At 41.1% G+C, this 19,657-nt stretch overlaps 1 protein-coding gene across 3 annotated transcripts in view; it reads right to left on the bottom strand.

The window, feature by feature from the left end:
- Positions 1-6,096: 6,096 nt before the first annotated feature.
- The window catches only part of si:ch73-206d17.1 (tyrosine-protein kinase STYK1), a 101,166-nt gene continuing 87,605 nt past the window's right edge, over positions 6,097-19,657 (bottom strand). For 2 of the 3 annotated variants that reach the window (XM_043675524.1, XM_043675522.1), the window contains 2 exons: positions 15,279-15,375; positions 6,097-8,537 (listed from right to left, as the gene is read on the bottom strand). In XM_043675524.1, the coding sequence (XP_043531459.1) occupies positions 8,366-8,537; positions 15,279-15,375 (269 nt within the window). In that variant the 3' untranslated portion in view covers positions 6,097-8,365. Of the gene's footprint in view, positions 8,538-11,929; positions 12,077-15,278; positions 15,376-19,657 lie in introns of those variants that run through there. The other variant, XM_043675523.1, reaches the window with a different exon arrangement.

The raw sequence follows: 19,657 nt of genomic DNA on the forward strand, positions 1-19,657 counted from the left end.
TTATCTCAAGAGGGTTGGAATATAAAAGCAGCGATGTGCTACTGAGCCTTTATAAAGCTCTGGTTAGTCCCCATTTGGAGTACTGTGTCCAGTTTTGGGCCCCACACCTCAGGAGGGACATACTGGCACTGGAGCATGTCCAGCGGCGATTCACACGGATGATCCCTGGAATGGCAAGTCTAACATACGAGGAACGGCTGAGGATCCTGGGATTGTATTAATTGGAGTTTAGAAGGTTAAGGGGAGATCTAATAGAAACTTATAAGATAATACATGGCTTCGAAAGGGTGGACGCTAAGAAATTGTTTCCATTAGGTGAGGAGACTAGGACCCGTGGGCACAGCCTCAGAATTAGAGGGGGTAAATTCAGAACAGAAATGCGGAGACATTTCTTCAGCCAGAGAGTGGTGGGCCTGTGGAATTCATTGCCGTGGAGTGCAGTGGAGGCCGGGACGCTAAATGGCTTCAAGGCCGAGATTGATAAATTCTTGATGTCACAAGGAATTAAGGGCTACAGGGAGAATGCTGGTAAGTGGAATTGAAATGCCCATCAGCCATGATTGAATGGCGGAGTGGGCTCAATGGGCCGAATGGCCTTACTTCCACTCCTACTCCTATGTCTTATGGTCTTAGGAACAGAGAGGAAATTACAACTTTCTCCAAAATGGAATTGGAGAAACTTCATTTTGTGGAAAACTGGAGCAGACTAGGAGAACATGAACCAAACAAAAACGGTGAAACCTCTAGGTTGAAGGTAAAAGCTCAAAATTACAACCTTAATGCAGCTGAAGAGAATTTTATTCAGCTGATCCGGTTATATCTTTAAGCAAGATGAAGTGAATTCAATCGCCCTTAACAACAATGTGAATGTTTGTTTGAATTTTTTGTCAGAGACTTGAACGTTCTTTTAAACACCATTCAGTATGGTCATCTCGCAAGGAATTAAGGGATATGGGAGAATGTGGATAATTAGCATTGAAATGCCCATCAGCCATGATTGAATGGTGGAGCGGACTCGATGGGCCAAATGGCCTTACTTCCACACTCCTATTTCTTATGGTCGATCATCCAAATCAGTCTCACATTCCTGCTTTCTCCCCATACCCTTTAGCCCTAAGAACTATATTTAACTCTTTGGAACATTTACTGTTTTTATCTCAAGCATTTTTCTGCAGACGATTCCACAGGCTCACCACTCTTCTTATCTCAGTCTGAAAAAGCCTATCCAGCCTTTTTAGTCTGACTGCACAAATAGGGAACAAAATTGAGATCAGATTTAAAATTCAAGCGAAATGATTAAGATAAACAAAGAGAAAAAGGAAGAACAGTGAATTCTGGAGATATGAAACACACAAAAACAGAAAGTACTGGAGAAACCCAGTAGGTCTGGCAGCATTTGTAGACAAAAAGCAATTGGTGTTTCATGTCCAGTAACCCTTCTTCAGAACCAGCAATGAAAAGGTGGTGATTATGAACATTCTGCAGTATCTGCTCCCCCCTATGAGTCACCCTGGTTGGCTCTTCCTCACACATGTCCCCACTGCACCTTACCATGCGATTGCAGCAGGTGTAATACTGTCTATTTAATTGCTCTCTGCTCATTATCCAAGGCTGTAGACATACCTTCCATGTGAAGCAGGGATATACCTGCACTTCACTCAACTAGTCTCCTGTAGTCCTTGCTCACAACATAGTCTTCTCCACACTGTGGAAACAAAACCCTGCCTGGGTGATCTCTTTGAACAACAGTTACATTCTGTCCATAGAGATGAGATTAGATTTGATTCCCTACAGTATGGAAACAGGCCCTTCAGCCCAACAAGTCCACACTGACCCTCCGAAAAGCAACCCAACCAGACCCATTCCCCTACCTCACATTTACCCCTGACACTATAGGCAATTTAGCATGGCCAATTCACCTGACCTGCACGTCTTCAGATTGTGGGAGGAAACCCACGCAGACAGGGGGAGAATGTGCAAACTCCACACAGCCAGTCACCCAAGGCGGGAATTGAACCTGGGTCCCTGGTGCTATGAGGCAGCAGTGCCAACCACTGAGCCACCGTGCCACCCATAGATTCTGCACTAACCCCTGAACTTCCCGTCACCTGCCACTTCAACACACCACTGTGCTCCCCAGTTACCATTTGTGTCTCAGGCCTGCTACAGTGCTCAGTGAGACTCAATACAAGCTGGAAGAACAGCCTTTCGTCTTGCACTTGGAGACATTACAGGCTTCAGGACTTAATGCAGAGCTCAACAATTTGAGTGTGAACACCACCTTCAGTGTCTATTGCTCACCCCTATACCCCAGATCCCATAATGACATTGATTGCTTTAAATAGAGCATAGCCTCAAAATAAGAGGGAGAAGAATTAGAATGAGTTGAAAAGGAACTTCTTCACCCAAAGGGTTGTGAATCTGTGGAATTCCCTACCCAGTGAATCAGTTGAGGCTACCTCATTGAATGTTTTTAAGGCAAAGATAGATTTTTGAACAGTAAAGGAATTAAGGCTAAAAGAGAAAATGCTGGAAAATCTCAGCAGGACTGGCAGCATCTGTAAGGAGAGAAAAGAACTGACGTTTCGAGACTAACTGACCCTTTGTCAAAACCAAATTTGGGAATTAAGGGTTGTGGTGAACAGGCGGGTAAGTGGAGCTGAGGCCACACAAAAATCAGCCAGGATCTTACCGAATGTCGAAGGTGGCACGAGGGGCCAGATGACCTACTCCTACTCATATTTCTTATGTTCTTATTTTCACCCACGCATAGCTCCATGATCCCATATCTAGCTTCATTTCTTCCCTTACTAACCCAAGGCCTTCATCCGCCTTACTTTTCCTTTCCTTCCAATCTCTGGGTTCCCTCTCCATCTGTCCACTCAGTCCTCCTCCTACCCCCACCTGCCTTCCACCAGCAGAAATACCACCTTTTCCTAGCTGTCAGTTCCGAAGAAGGGTCACTGGACTCAACGTTAACTGCTTTCTCTCCACCAATGGATGATTGATTTATTGTTGTCACATATACCGAGGTACACTGAAAAGTGTTGCTTTGTGTGCTACATGGGCAGATTGTACAAGATGCATCAGGGTAGCAGAACAGAGTGCAGAATGGTGTTACAACTACAGAGTAAGTGCAGAGCGCGCGAAAAATCAAAATTAACATATGAGAGGTCTGATCAATAGTCTAATAAGTGGGGAAGAAGCTGTTCTTGAATCTGTTCATATATGTGTATTCAAACTTTCATATCTCCTGACCAACGGAAGAGGGTGGCAGCCGGGAGTATAGATGGAAACAATGGATCAAAGTCTGGGCTGTGTTCTTGACACTCTAGTTTCTTGTAATCTTGGGAATTGCAGTTATCTTATGCTGTGGTGCTGCCCACCTGCCAAGTTTCTCCAGCAATTCCTAATTGACTGTTTCAGAATGGTCATTGGCTGCTTTAAGAAAGGTGAAAGCTCTGTACCTACCTCTAAAGAAAGGGTAACCTGGTATCCACATTTGAAGGGGAGGTGGTGGATTTCATAGGATAACAAACAATGACAGAAAATGTCTTAAAGTTCCAGTTCATAATGATCTGCTCCCAAAAGCTAGATCGACTGCTCACAATCAATATTGTTCATGGCAAAATTAACAAAACTGAATTGCAAAACCTTTGCATCAGAAACTGGACTGTATAATATACAGATTTATTTTAACAAAGAAAGGAACATAAATTGAAGTACAACCTTTCAACCAAACACATGGAAGAAAAAGACTATACAAAGTGGGAAAGGATGTCTCAAGAAGTTTTAAAGAAAGTGAAATCAACCGGTAGTAAAACAAACTTGTTTGCAACATAATTACAGCTCAATGCTTCATCCGGAGGCTCACTGATGATGTTACCAAGTATTGTGACAAAACATCTGCAAATGAACCTTCCAGCTCGGCACATCCAGAACCTCAACCTGAGCTACAAATCTTCTCAAAACTCACTAACAGCTCAATTCATCTTCTTATGGATTAAGTTGTGGTGTCAATGTGAAATGTTTAATTTCAAATTGGGACAACATTAGCTATACACAGAATATAATGTTATAAAGCTAAAAATTAAATATATGATGTTAAACTTTATATTTTGAAATGGTGTTAAAAATATGCTTACTTTAATTAGGCTTTTCTGTTTGGAAGGAGAAACAGATCGACTCATGCTGAGGAACACTTTTCTATGCAATTCAACTCTCCACTAACTTGACTGAAATTATAGCTAGCACAAAGCATGATGTTGTCACCAATCATCTCAATCTCAGGATACCACGTCATGGATTTCTCGGAGTCTATCCAAGGCCCAGCAATCCTGAGCTATTTACCAACAATCAGTCCATCACAAAGTAAAAGGTGGGGCTACTCACTTGTAGTTGAACAGAATTAGTAACATTCACACTGCTCAGATGCTGGAGATGTCTATCTTCATTGCACAAAGTGAACAGGACTTTGTTCAAGTTTAGGCCGATATGCAGCAATAACATTTGTGGCTTACTGGTGATGGTCAATCTCTAATGACAGAATTTAACCATGTCACATTGAAATTTGATATCATTACCATTATCCTACCAAAAACATCCTGTGCATTGAAGTTGAGTAGAAGCTTAATCAGACCAGATACAATTCCTGCAATTACAGCAAGTTACAGCTAAATTGTAGTGAACAACTAACCTCTATAATTGGCTTTTGGAGATTTGAAAGGTCCAAGATAGGAGTGTAATAAAATACTCTCCATTTACCTGTGTTAGTGTGGCTTCAACAACATCTGAGAAGTAGGACTTCATTCAGCAGGAGGCAGCCTGCTGGGTTGATGAAGCAGCTGAAGATGGTCAGCCCGAAGACACTAGCCTTAAGCCCTCTTTGAATTCTTGTGATGCAGTGGTAGTGTTCCCACCTCAGAGCCAGGAGGCGAAGGTTCAAGACGCAGTTGCTTCACAGGTCATCACATCTCTGAACAGATGGATGAAAAAATGCCCACCCTTAGGCACTCCTGCGGCCATATCCTGAGACTGAGATGATTGACATCCAATGACAACCATCTTCCCATGTGCCAGATTATACTCCTATTACTGGAGAGCTTTTCCTCAATTCCACTAGGGCTGCTTGACATGACATATATTGATGTCAAGGATAGTAAATTACTGAGTTCAGGTGTTTTCCCGGTGTTTGCAGAAAGACTGCAATGTGGTTTGGACCTAAATGGTCCGGTTGGAACCCCACATTGAGGACTGGTAAGCAGGTTATTGTTGGAAGGGGATTGGTCAGCCCAGTTGGCAGGCTAACTGGTTTGCAACTTGCAGTGATGCCAACATTGTGGGTTCAATTCCCACACCAGCTGAGGTGACCACGAAGGATTCTCCTTCTCAACTTTCTCTCCCTTTATCCAAGGAATGGTGACTCTCGGATTAAACCAGTTATCTTTCTCGGAGAGAGCAACCCTTTGACCTGATAGGACTGTTGTGCAATTGTGTCTTTACCTTTATTATTGTTGAAATGCCATACAATAGCTGCTGACAGGTGTCTCAGTGGTTAGCATTGGTGCTTCACAGCACCAGGGACTTGGATTCGATTCCGGCCTCTGGCGACTGTCTGTGTGGAGTTTGAACATTCTCCATGTGTCTGCATGGGTTTCCTCCGGGTGCTCTGGTTTTCTCCCACAATTCAAAGATGTGGAGGTTAGGCAAATTGGCTATGCTAAATTGCCCATAGTGTTCAGGGTTGTGTAGGTCAGGTGCATTAGTCATGGAGCAAATGTAGAGTAATGGGGAATGGGTTTGATTAGGATACTCTTAAGGGGTTTGCTGTGGACTTGTTGGGCGAAGGGTATGTATCCACACCACAGTTCATCACTTTGTCAATAAATTGGCTAGACTAGATTTGGCTTCCTTTTTGTTTTCTCCAGGTGCTCCGGTTTCCTCCAAACATGTGCAGGTTGGGTGAATTAGCTATGCTAAATTACCCATAGTGTTCAGGGATGTGTCAGTTAGGTACATTAGTCAGGGGTAAATGTAGAGTAATAGGGTAGGGGAATGGGTTTGGGTGGGTTACTCTTCAGAGGGTCAGTGTAAATTTATTGGGCTGAAGGGCCTTTTTCTACACTGTAGGGATTCTATTTCATGGACTACATACCTGGACAATTTGATTGACTCACTGCCAGTATTGCAGTTGCACAGAAACAACTTGGCTAGAGTTATGATTCATTCTGGAGTGCAAGTCATCAGTACCACTACCGGCATGTTTTCAGGGCCTATAGTCTTTGCTATGTTGGTTATAGCACGATTTAAAGAAACATTTTGTTTAGCATTAATTACCAATAGCTAAACTCAGGCCAAGGTTTCTTTTCATTTGTTTATTGTTGTATTAATGTTTAACATTATGTTTTTGAATTAAGTTGGTGTGTTCACCCACTAGCCAAGCTGCTTGTAAAAACCTACGCAGTCTAGTGTCACCAACTACTGTAGCAGTTGGATCGAAGAGATACTAACTAAGTTAAGATGGCATTCTGCAGGTCACCTGCAAAATAAAGTTAAGAATCCTTCCTTTAGGAAACTCTGCAAGAACAACAGTGAACTGAGAATGACCATAAACTGTATTGAGTGTTCATTACTAACCCAGTCCAAGAGCTCAAAGATTGGCTGACATGTCACCCAATGCTTTTAGATCATGATCAGCCATATTCTAAGATTACAGATATACTCCACATAGCAACCCTGGGGTGAACATGAAACTTTCCCATTTTGTAAAGATAAAAGGTAGCAACAGTAGAGCAGTGTAAATTTAGCCACACCTTCAGTTGCCAGGTACCATTCCTGGTCTGTATGGAGCGAGTTGCTCTTCTGCAGGTCAGGAATTCATTTAGTTAGGTTAGAGTGTGTTCCCTGCCTCTCTTCCTTCAACCCATCCCCCTGCTCCCCACCTCCACAACCTCAGGAGTGACCCCAGTGTAATTTCCCAGACAGTGCATGACCCTGGAGTAAAAATGAGGGGATTGGGATAATTGATGAGCAACAGGCAGCAATTTAGAAAATGTGACCTTCAACTGAGGGTCATGAGGCATTATATTTTACAGCTGCAATCAGTCCTCAAAGGTCTGTCCATTTGGCAGTGCCCACTATCAGCAAAAGAATTAATTTAAAGGGATTTAGCAGTTGGTAACATTCAGCACAATGGTAGCCCAATGCTGATTCAGTGCTTATGGCTCCAAAATCTCAAGTCTTAATCCCACTGGAGGTCATAATGTCAGCTGAGGCCTTCACTGCCACAAATAAATAAAGGATAGAAATGTCTACTGTGATTCTCTATCGATGATCAATCAGAAGGGTTTGTTGGGGAAAAGAGAAGAAAGAAAAGGTGTAATCATAAGTAAAAACAGATAAAAAGGTAGACCCGTGCTATTAGCTGTTTCATACTGACTGCAGTGTTCCTACTTCCAACATATTAGTATTACTCAAGTGTGGAGAAGTAATCAGATTTAATTTAACTTTTTTTAAAATCCAATTTAAATTTCTTGTCTGTACCTTTCAAATACAGATGTATTCTTTTAAAATGCAGCAGTTCCCATATATTCAGAAAAATGCACCAGGATAATAATACAAAATCACTAGATTCTCCCCTCATTTGTAACTGTCCCTTCCCAAAGTCCCCACAAACTGCCCTTAGTGTGCCTTATTATTTATTAAAAATACAGGGAGAATTTTCACAGCATCACATCTTTCAGTGGCGGATTTGTTGAAAGTCACAAATCAGGTGACTTTCCCTCCCTCAGTTTGAAGTTGTTTAGAGAATGTATGCTATTGTGAGCAGTAAGATTAACAAGTACAGGCAATAGTTTAAAACAAACCTTTGCATTAATGGACCTTTAACTATGGATTCTGCCCATTGCTGATCATTACTTTAGGACTTACAGACAGCTTTTATTGGTTACATCCTGAACTATTCTTAGTCTCGGTTAATTGGTACACTGCCCTGACTGCAACAGTCATGTAGTCTTCTAGAACATTCCATTCTCTGCTATTGCCAAACATCAAAGAGCATTCATGCTGCTTTTGGAAGTGAACTGGTTCCATATTAAACTGAAGATTCAGCCGTCACAAGAAATTCCCTGGAGAGCACAGCAACTTGCTGTTGCTTAGTTACCTCAGCTGATAGTACCTCAAAGTCTTCGATCATATAAAATAGCATTCAGTCAAAGTGTATTCAAAGCTTTCACCAAGTTAGCAATTCCCATTTTCTCCAGCGAGGCAAGAATTCTGCTATTCAGCTTATTGTTCATTGTGGTCTTCAATCGAGCACTTGCTTTCACACATCTGTTGACAATTTACCCATAGCCTCATTCCTCAGTCAGAAAACCCCAGCAGCTTGTTTGTACTGGTTAAGGTCCAGCTCATCAGCTACTTGCAGCAACTTAATTTCATCAGCATTGCTCATCAAGGCCTCCAGTTTGTTAGTCAAATCAGACCAGTTTGGCCTTTCATATGGTTTCCACTGCCAGCACTGTTTCATCAAGTCATATCTGGTGGGGAAGCAGAGGGGTATGGAGAAAAGTTTCATTTAAAAAGGTTACACTTCAAATTTTCAGATTATTGCATTTAGAAACATATTCTATTTTGTTATATGCATGGTGATTAACATGGACTGCACATTATTCCTTTTAACAGTTGGGAAGATAACGAATTATTAAATAATGCTTAATCTCTCCTTACTTCACAGAGACTAAATTCCCTATAAGAACAAATATCACTTTAATGCAATAAAGTAGGATTTGCTGTATTAATACTTATATCTTGATAATTCAGAGGATGTCAACACTAATGTTTTTGATTGTGTTTCATTTGGTTCGAAGGGTGTACAAAGTTAAAGAAACCTCAAGGTTCAAATCTACTTATCTTTGACAGTGGCAGGAGATAGAAAGAGAATAATTACCAAAACATATAGGATCTAGGGCCTCAAAATGTTGGGTACACAAATATAGATGTTATGCTGAACCTTTATAAAGATCTGGTGAGACCACAGAATATTATATCGTGTTGTGGTTATAAAGCTATGGCCCTCAGTAACATTCACAAGAGATTTACTAGAACACTTTCCACAGTACAGGGGATTTTAGCTTTAAGGTTAGATTGGAGAAGCTAGAGGAATTCTCCTTGGAGCTAAGGAGACAGTGATTTGATAGGAGGTGTGTAAGGTTGTGGTAGGATTAGATAGGCAGGATAAAAGACTGTTCTCATTAGTCCCTGATAAAGCCAGGTGAGAGAGTCACAACTTTAAAAGGTTTTGGGAAGAAATACAGAAGAAATGTAATGATGAACATGCTTAGGCAGCAAATGGTTAGAGCCTAAAACTTGCTGCCTATATTTGCCTCTGTGCCACTATGACTCCATGTTTATTTGAGATAAAATAAACTGGGTAAGCCATGAAGAAGCAAGGGAGAATTGGCTCAAAAGGGTTGAATGATTCTCTCTCATTCCACTCATTTTCAACCTTCAGGTGAGAGATCAGATTAAACATTCAGGTGAGTTTGCTTTACAAATTTATCTATGAAAACTATACACCCAAATCTAGGAGACAACATTGGGCAACACAAAAGAACAGTGCTCAAGTCATGCATCTGGCAGTACCATATCAGAGCAGCTCAAGGGATCTGTAATTGGAATATCAATTCTCTCATTTCTCCTGTAGGAATGGTCACATCAAGACAATGAATGGATTAGGAAATTACAGACAGTCCAACACATCCATCCAACTTGGCAAGGATCACAAAGGGCTGAGCAGTATTCTCCTGGGTCAGCACTACACCACAGACATTTTATTCTGTCCTTGTCAGACTGTATGACCAGATCTAGACAAAGTAGAGTATTACTGAATGGTTCCCTCATGATCAAGAGTTTAAAGAGAAAAAACAAATCAATTAAATTTGGATGAATTGTGTTATGTACAGAATGAAAAATCCAACATACCCCAAATCTAAAGTGTAGAATCTCAAAACATTTTCAATTAAATTAGACCAACAATGAGAGATTTTCTTGAACAGAAAATTCTATAGAGAAAGGGTGGAAACTCAAACTCAAAAACCTTTTGGATTTCAGGAACAATGACTAAAAAGTGCATAAAAATACAGTAAATTTTGTGTGAATGATGGAAGATTAGGTTTAAGAATTAGGTTTTAACAGACGAAAAATGAACAGCAGGGGATGCCATCCATTAGGTGAGGGATGACCTTCCATCAGATGCAATCAACCAGGTGGTTTGGTGTGGGATGTGTTCACTGAACAATTGTCAGGACCAATTTGTTCTGTTACATTGGATGCTGAAATACTTGGGGATTGTTTCTGGTGATAGCTACGTCTGATTCAAGTTATCCCATGAATTCCACGGCCATAGAAAATTGTTGTTGAATCATAAAGATAATGCTTGCTCACTCTTATCATTACAAGATCTAAACTCTAGCCAGGAGAGCTCCATATCGCATTTTCATTATCATCTTTCAGCATTACTCAAATCTCACCTCCAGATTTGATATGCAGTAATTACAGCTCAGGAAACGTGCATTTATCCCTCAAAAATCTTCAGTCTTTTATATTTGAATTCAAATTCCATTTTAAATTGAAGAAAAATCTGCCTCAATCATGTGTTAATAGCTTTCCACTTAAATACCTTTCGAACATTCCCTTTACCTTTTTTTTTGAGTTAACCCTGACTCAATCCCCACTCGTTACAGATTCACCAACAGAAACAAGTCTGCCCAATTTTATTTAAAACCTTTGAAATAATCTTGAAACTTTTTAAACAAATAATGCATGTATGTGTTTTCTGAAGTCATTGTGCAGAGTGTCACAGTCAGTATAGAACTTGACCCAACAGGTAGTTTGTTCATTAGATCACTTTGGACCCCAAACAAAATTCAATGAGTGTTCCTGGAATTTTGCCAAATTGGCAAAATGGAGCATTGGTGTCCTTGAAAACAGAAACTATAATGCAAGAATAAAGTATGTTTTGCTTCAAGCCTGGTTGTTTGACCAATTGGAACAAAGGCTTACACTTGCCTTTAAAAATAAAAAAAGTTGGCATGTAGATTATCTTCACAGTATATTTTGAGATGGTTTGGTCCGGTCCATAAAAATGCAGAGAAAATGAACTATAAATTTTCAGCTTTTATATCATTTGACTTCGATAGCTGAGATTTTCATGGACTAAAATGGTTTGAAAGGGGACACCCACTAAACTCAAATGGCTGCTGTGATCACATCATAGGTCTAGGAAACCCAATGGCATATACAAAACCAGGAGCCTTGGAGTTATCATTTTAATCAACAGATGGGGAACACGGTGTGGCATTGTATATTCCATTTAGAGAAAAAAAAAAGCTTTAAACGAAACCAGCTTCAAACGAAATAACCACCAGACTCTGCAGAGGAACAGTAGCCTTCGAACAAAAAGAGAGAACACAATGTAGAACAAAAATAGTAAGGATATTGGAAGCTCTTTTCTCCATCAATCTCAATACAGAAACCAGCACTGGTGAAAAAAAACCCAAAGTAAACATTGTTCACTAAGAACAAGATCTGCAAACCTCTCTACTCCTAAAGAAACAGGAGAAAGCTAAACATTTGACTCAGGTATTGGCGTTGCCACAATTCAAAGGACTCAAGATGTGTAACTGCATTAGCCTTCACGTCTGTACTAGACTCGTTTCTCCATCCTGCTTCGTAAGCTCATCACCAGTATTTGTGCATGTACTTAATGGCACACTTTGTTTTCAGGACAGGGAGTGAAGAACTCCACTCTTGCACTCAAAACAACCTTGGGAGTAGTCTCTCCTTCATTTTTGGTCTGGTTAACCAAGTTTAATTACACATCATTGCTACATGCTTAAAAGACAACTTTGTTGCAATTGACAGAGGGCCTTAAACAAAAGGGGAGCTGTGTCCTCTGCTCATCCAAATGAGAACAACTTCCCTCGAGTAGTCTGCCAGCATTGAGGGTCAAACATGAGGAATGGTCATTTAAGCAAAATACCAAGGAGATATTGGCGTCAGTACAATCTTCAGCAGCCTGTAAAACCAAACAACAGTCAGCTTACAAAACCAAAGCACACCTATTATGCTGAAATTAGACAAAAAAAGGCATTGCAAACAATGCAGCATTTCTTAATGTTTATATCTTTGCTAAAGAAAATCTCAATCTAATGAATGAGAGAAAATGACTTCTAGATCTGCATTATAGAAGAAAAACAAAGCTGACAAACACTAATGGTAACAAAGATGGGCAGGGCACAGGGTCGGATAAGCTTGGAGCTCAATTAGGTGACAGCTGAAGCCAGACTGTTCCAGGGAGCACTCAATCTCGATTGTAAATGTGCATGCCGCTCACTGTGTTCAATAATTAGTCCATACATGGTTTTATAACAAAATCCTCAATACTTAATATTGAAAATAAATCGCTCTTAACAATAAATAGTTGAAAGGAAAAATGTTAATATTGCAATCGAGTAAAAAGACATTTGGTGTTTAATGGTGAGTAAAGAGCCAGAGTGTCTTGCTCAAAATTAAATTGCTGGTTTGAGGGCTGGTATGGGGCAGTGAAAGTGTCCCACCCTCTGGGCCAGGAGGCCTGGATTCAAACCTTAAAAAACCTGTCCTAGAAGCATGTCATTACATATCTGAACAGGTCGATTCGCAGTACCTGTATTTTAAAATGCTTGCACATCTGAAGTGACATCTCCCCAGCTATCCATTCATGCCCCCTAGTGCTCAATACAGTGCTGCATCATATGTAGTTAAATATCAGTGTTACACTACTTTGCATTCCACTAGGCATTCCACCAAATAGAGATTACTTGGATGATAAAATGAGCAGATTTAATATTTTATAAATTCTAAAAACTAATATGAGAGATTATATTAGTGTGTCAGTTAATAATTTACCTTTAAATCATTCAATTAAAATGATGCAGATGGAATCCAAAACTACAAGATGGAATGAGCGCAAAGATGTATCAGGATCAGAGGAAATACCAAATGTCTGGTGTACTATTGTAGAAAATTCTAAATGGAATGTAAAAGTACACCAGGGAAGATTTGCCATTTGGCTCGTACAAAGCTGGGCAATCAGAATGCTGGGAATAGCTCAGATACGTGACCATCTTTCCTGTGGAGAGCACAAAGTGGAGTGTTGATCATGGTCAGAAATCAACTAAAATAAAACAGGACAGGATGGGGAATAGCTGTTCTCCTTGGTTGAGAAGTTGATCACAAAGGGGCATAGTTCTAGGATAAGGGGCAGGAGATTTAGGAAAACATCATTTTCACTTAGTGGGTGATGTGAATCTGGAATACACTGCCTGGGACAGTAGCAGAGGCCAAAAACCTTACAACTTGAAAAAAAAAAATTTTTGATGAGCACTTCAAAATATCATAACACTTAAGGATATGAAACAAGTTCAAGAAATTGGGATTAGCATGCCTTTAGTGGTAGTTATCGTTGGTGCAGACTCGATGAGTCGAAGGGCCTTTTCTGTACTGTATGAATCTAAGGTTGCCAAGGACCAGCAGATTGGATACAAGTTCACATCTCTTAGTCCACTGAATAGAAAGAAATAAAACTCCAAAAAGGGAAAAGAATAGCCAGACAATAGGCTATTACAATATACATGCACTGAACGGTACCAGATTTTAAAATAAGACAACATAAAAATCTGCTGGGGATAGGGAGTATTGGAGACAGAAGACACTGCACGAGAGAGAACTTGTAGCATTTAAATTCTAAATGGCTAGCACATTGGAGCTAAATGAAGAATTTCATCCTATGAGCTCCTATATCGAATGGCCCCAATCCCAAATTTTTAACATTGTTCCATCCTTCAGGAACACAGCTTTTCCCACAGCCAACTGGGAAGCCAACAGACTCCTCAAGATATTCCATCGAATTAGTCTCGAGTTGCAAGAACAGTCTCTTCCTGCTCTTCATTGCACTTCTCAGGTCATCCACACCATATCCTGGAGATTCACCTTTAATTTTACATACAGTGTTGCTAGAGATTATCGTGTTGTGGTACAAACAAAAATGACAAACTTCTAACAAACAAATCCCAACAATTTGTACTTCAGGAAAAAAAAGTGGCAAAAGTGTGGTTGGCAGGTTGATTTTGATTGGCTGAGTTTTATTTCCTACAGATTCTAGGACAATTGTAGAAAGTTGGCAATTCTATAGGGAGTAGATATAATAGAGCAATTCCCAAATTCTTGGAAGCTGTGATCTCTCTTCCTAAAAATACTCTTTGGATTAATCACATTTCAAACACACCAAGAGGCACATTGGCTAGCACTGCTGCCTCACACGCCAAGGACCCAGGTTCAATTCCAGCCTCACTCAACTGTGTGGAGTTTGTATATTCTCCCTTTGCCTGCATAGATTTGCTCTAGGTGCCCCAGTTTCACTCCACAGTCAAATGATGTGCAGGTTAGGTGGATTGGCCATGCTAAATTGTCCCATGTTGTGCAGGCTAGGTGGGCAAACTATGGTAAATATGGGGTTACAGGGATAGGGTAGGTGTCCAGATGGAATGCTCTTCAGAGGCTCAGTGCAGACTCAATGGGTCTAATATAGGAACTCTATGATTCTTCAGGTGGTCAAATAGAAAAGAGGAAACTTGCTGCAAAAGATTCTCACATGTAATCAATCCGGATGTAAATCACTATCTCTTTGCCACCACTGAGTCAGTATTGTGGAACTTCCACCAGCACTCACCCAATTCAACTAGGAATCAGCATGTCCAGAATAAATATTAAAAATAAATCCACCTGTTACACCAATTGTATCTGCATGAACAGTAATCACTTATCATCAATGTTCAACCTTTGACAATGGTTTCTGTAGTCCTCCTCTGAAACACATCCTATGCCTGTCAGAAACTGACTGCAAATCAGTTTGCTCATTGTGGATGTAACTAACTAGACAGCCCTTTGAGCAATCAACATTTCTGGTTTAAGATTCCCACATTGTGGGACCGTGAGGAAGAGGAGGAATACTTGATCGGACTTCCACAGATTAAATCTGGGTCATCATTGCTTCCAGTTCCAAAAAGGTGTTCCAAAAATCCCCCCAAATTCCCCAATTTACCTCGGTATTGGCTTGGCTTGACTATACTGCCCACTTAACAGCCAAAACAGACAAACTGCCACTAGGTTAAGAAACAGACCAGCTATGATTGAATCAAATGAACTGGTGGTGAGCCATGACACAGTGAGCTACTTACAGTGCATTGCTGCTGTTGGACGGTTTGGGCATTCTGTAATTTCTTTGCAGCTTTGGGAAGATTTCCAGTGGCTGAAACTCAGGATATGGAGGAGCTCCTATAAAATAAAACAATTGGAGTGAGGTCAAACACTGACTAAATATAGAATTAGGATGGAGTCTTAGTAATCCATGTAGCATTCAAATCTTCAGGTGACAGTGACTTTAGCTAAAGTCATGCTTGAACTCAGCTGTTTAAGTATAACTTGGCAGGAGCAGTAATAACTAATTTCATACATATGGGGCGGACTGTCTAGCATGGACTCTGGTTCGATTCCAGCCTCAGATGGCTGTCTGTGTGGAGTTTGCATATTCCCCCAGTATCTGGCAGCATCTGCAAGGAGAGAAAAGAGCTGACATTTTGAGTCTAACTGACCCTTTGCGGATTCCAGCATCTGCAGTAATTTGCTTTTATTCCCCCAGTGTCTGCGTGGGTTTCCTCCGGGTGCTCTGGTTTCCTCCCATAATCCAAAGATATGCAGGTTAGGTGAATTGTCTATGCTAAATTGCCCATAGTGTTCAGGGATTCATAGGTTAGGTGCATTAGTCAGGGGTAAATGTAGAATAATAGGGTAGGGTTACTCTTCGGAGGGTCAGTTGGATTTGTTCGGCCAAATGGCCTGTTTCCGTACTGCAGGGATTCTATGATCTATTTGACCTAGCTTCCTACTTTCTACTTGTGGGCACTAAGGACACCTTTATAGGCTTAGCGTCAATGTTGTTTAAATTCATAAAGTTTTCCTGTAGCAGTGCAGACATAGCCTAAATGCAGAATTAACACCAGCATGAAAGGCGGCATTGCAGTCCTCATCAATCCAGACTGTCAGAACGTGATGCTAGAGACTCCACTTATGTAAATCAAGTCCTGACCTGATTCTAAACTGAAGTGAAGTCGAGCGAGACTCCTTCGTGCTGGAGAAGGCATATTGAATGGAGGCTAGTTCTACACCATTGTCATAGCAATTATACAACACGGCACATGTTCTGCTGTTGTGTAAATGGCACCAACAGTGGGTCGTGTACAGATTCTGTGAACTTCTTGGTAAATTCAAGTGTAGTCATATGTTCCCAGCTGATGGTAATACTGGACGACTTGATCTCAGAGTGAAACCTAGTTTCACAGGTCAGAAGACTAATGTGTGCAGTTGGTTACCATGGTGGTTAGTCACTGAACATATTTACAGTGTTCTTTACCAAAAGAACAAGAGAAATAATGAGTTCAGAAAGATCCTAACAAACAGCAAGCAAAGTCTCAGTTTGTTTCTTAGAAATATCCTTCACAGATTATCTATCCCAGTTGTGTTCCTTCTATATTAACTTTATTTTCTTATCTAACGAACTTTTACCAGGTTTAAGAAGTCTTTCTCATACTAATGATCTAAACTACTTCAGATGATAGTTGGAGGGCTTCTACACTATTCTCACTTGAAGCCTTTTGGACTTCACAAACTATAAACCCTTCTGCTAGGGTGAAATGATCTCCTAAACTAGGACAAAAATGACCAATTCTCCTGATAGGAAGGAACTGAAACCATGTTCTTCCGAAATGAACACCAAATAAATTAGAGGGATCTGGTCGTTTGCTTTTTTTCTGTCTGTCATAAACTTAGCATCATAAATTCTTCAATGAACAGGAAAGGACTAGTCACTTTATTGGGAGTTTTCTACAGACCATCCAATAGCAACACAGACACTGAGGACAAGATTGGGAGGCAGATTTTGGAAAGTTGCAGAAGTAACAGGGTTGTTGCCATGGGTGACTTTAACTTCCCTAATATTGATTGGAACCTCCTTAGTTCAAATAGTTTGTATGGAACAATTTTTGTTAGTTGTGTCTAGGGAAGATTCCTGACTCAATATGTAGACAGGCAGAGTCGAGGAGAGGCCATATTGGATTTGATGCTTGGCAACAAACCAGGTCAGTTGTTCTCAGTGGGAGAACATTTCGATGAGAGTGATCGCAACTCCCTTAACTTTACTATAGTCATTGAAAGGGTCAGCAGCAGACGGTATGTGAAAGTATTTAATTGCAGGAGGGGGGTTTACAACTGGGGCACATAAATTGGGAACAGATATTCTCAGGAAAATGCATGACAAATGTGGAGGCTGTTGAGGGATCACTTGCTGATAGTATTGGATGGGTTTGTCCCACTGAGGCAAGGAAGGGATGGTAGGGTGAAGGAATAGAACATAGAACATAGAAGAATACAGCGCAGTACAGGCCCTTTGGCCCTCGATGTTGCACCGATCCAAGCCCACCTAACCTATACTAACCCACTATCCTCCATATACCTATCCAATGCCCGCTTAAATGCCCATAAAGAGGGAGAGTCCACCACTGCTACTGGCAGGGCATTCCATGAACTTACGACTCGCTGAGTGAAGAACCTACCCCTAACTTCAGTCCTATATCTACCCCCCCTTAATTTAAAGCTATGCCCCCTTGTAATACCCGACTCCATACGCGGGAAAAGGTTCAAACTGTCAACCCTATCTAACCCCCTAATCATCTTGTACACCTCAATCAAGTCACCCCTAAACCTTCTTTTCTCTAATGAAAACAGTTAATCTTGGGTGACAAGGGATGTGGAACATCTAGTCAAGAGGAAGAAGGAAGCTTACTTAAGGTTGAGGAGGCAAAGGTCAAACAAGGCTCTAGAGGGTTACAAAGTAGCCAGGAAGAAACTGAAGAATGGACTTAAAAGCTAGAAAGTGCATGAAAAAGCTTTAGCAGGTAGGATTAAGGAAAACCTAAGGCATTCTACATTTAAGGAAGGAACAAGAGGATAGTCAGAGTGAGGATAGGGCTGATCAGGGATAGGGGAGGTAGCTTGTGCCTGGAGTCAGGTGATGGTAAGGGAGGTCCTAAATGAATACTTTGCTTCAGTATTCACTACTGAGAGGGACCTTGACATTTGAGAGGATAGTGTGAAACAGACTGATATGATCTAACAGGTTGATGTTAAGGATGTGCTGAAAATTTTGAAAAACATAAGGATGGCTAAGTCCCCTGGGCCAGACGGGATATACCCAAGGTTATTCAGGAAGCAAGAGAAGAGATTGCTGCACCTTTGGCGATGATCTTTGTGTCCTCACTGCCCACTGGAGTCGTGCCAGATGATTGGAGGGTGGCAAACATTATTCCCGTGTTCAAGGAAAGGAATAAGGATAATCCTGGGAATTACAGACCAGTCAGTCTTACGTCTGTGATTGGAAAATTATTGGAGAGGATTCTGGGAGACAGGATTTATGATTATTTGGAAAACGATAGTTTGATTAGAGATAGTCAGCATGGCTTTGAGAGGGGCAACTCCTGCCTCACAAACCTTATTCAAATCTTTGAGGACATGACGAAACATGTTGATGAAGGTAGAGCAGTGGATGGGGTGTACATGGATTTTGGCAAGGCTTTTGATAAGGTTCCCCATAGTAAGCTCATTCAGAAAGTAAGGAGGCATGGGATACAGGGAAATTTGGCTGTCTGAATACAGAATTGGCTGACCCATTGAAGATAAAGTGCGGTGGTAGATGGAAAGTATTCAACCTGGAGCTCAGTGACCAGTGGTGTTCCGCAGGGATCAGTTCTGGGACCTCTGCTCTTTGTGACTTTTATAAATGACTTGGATGAGGAAGTGGAAGGATGGGTTAGTAAGTTGCTGATGACATGAAGGTTGGTGGACTGGTGGGTAATGTGGAGGGCTGTTGGAGGTTGCAACAGGACATTGACAGGATGCAGATCTGGGCTGATAAGTGGGCTGAAAAATTGTGAAGTAATTCATTTTGGAAGGTTGAATTTGAATGCAGAATACACAGTTAAAGGTAGGATTCTTGGCAGTGTAGAGGAACAGAGGTCCATGAGGGGTCCATGTCCATAGATCACTCAAAGTTGCCACCCAAGTTGATAGGGTTGTAAAGGAGGCCTCTGGTGTGTTGGCTTTGATTAGCGGGGGGGTTGAATTTAAGAGATGTGAGGTTATACTGCAGCTCTGTAGAGAGTCCTGGTTAGACCACACTTGGAATATGTGTTCAGTTCTGGTCAATTCATTATAGGAAGGATGTGGAAGCTTTCAAGAGGGTGTGGAGGAGATTTACCAGAATGCTGCCTGAAATGGAGGGCATGTCTTATGAAGAAAGGTTGAGGGAACTAAGCAGAGAGAGAGGTGACATGATAGAGATGAACAAGTTGACGAGAGTGAATAGTCAGAAGTTTTCCCAGGGCAGGAATGGCATTCACGAGGGGGGCGTAATTTTAAGGTGATTGGAGGAAGGTTTAGGGGACATGTCAGAGGTAGGTTCTTTACACAGAGAGCGGTGGGTGTGTGGAACACACTGCCAGCAGTA

Source organism: Chiloscyllium plagiosum, chromosome 34 (assembly GCF_004010195.1).
Source record: "Chiloscyllium plagiosum isolate BGI_BamShark_2017 chromosome 34, ASM401019v2, whole genome shotgun sequence".
Taxonomy (NCBI): domain Eukaryota; kingdom Metazoa; phylum Chordata; class Chondrichthyes; order Orectolobiformes; family Hemiscylliidae; genus Chiloscyllium; species Chiloscyllium plagiosum.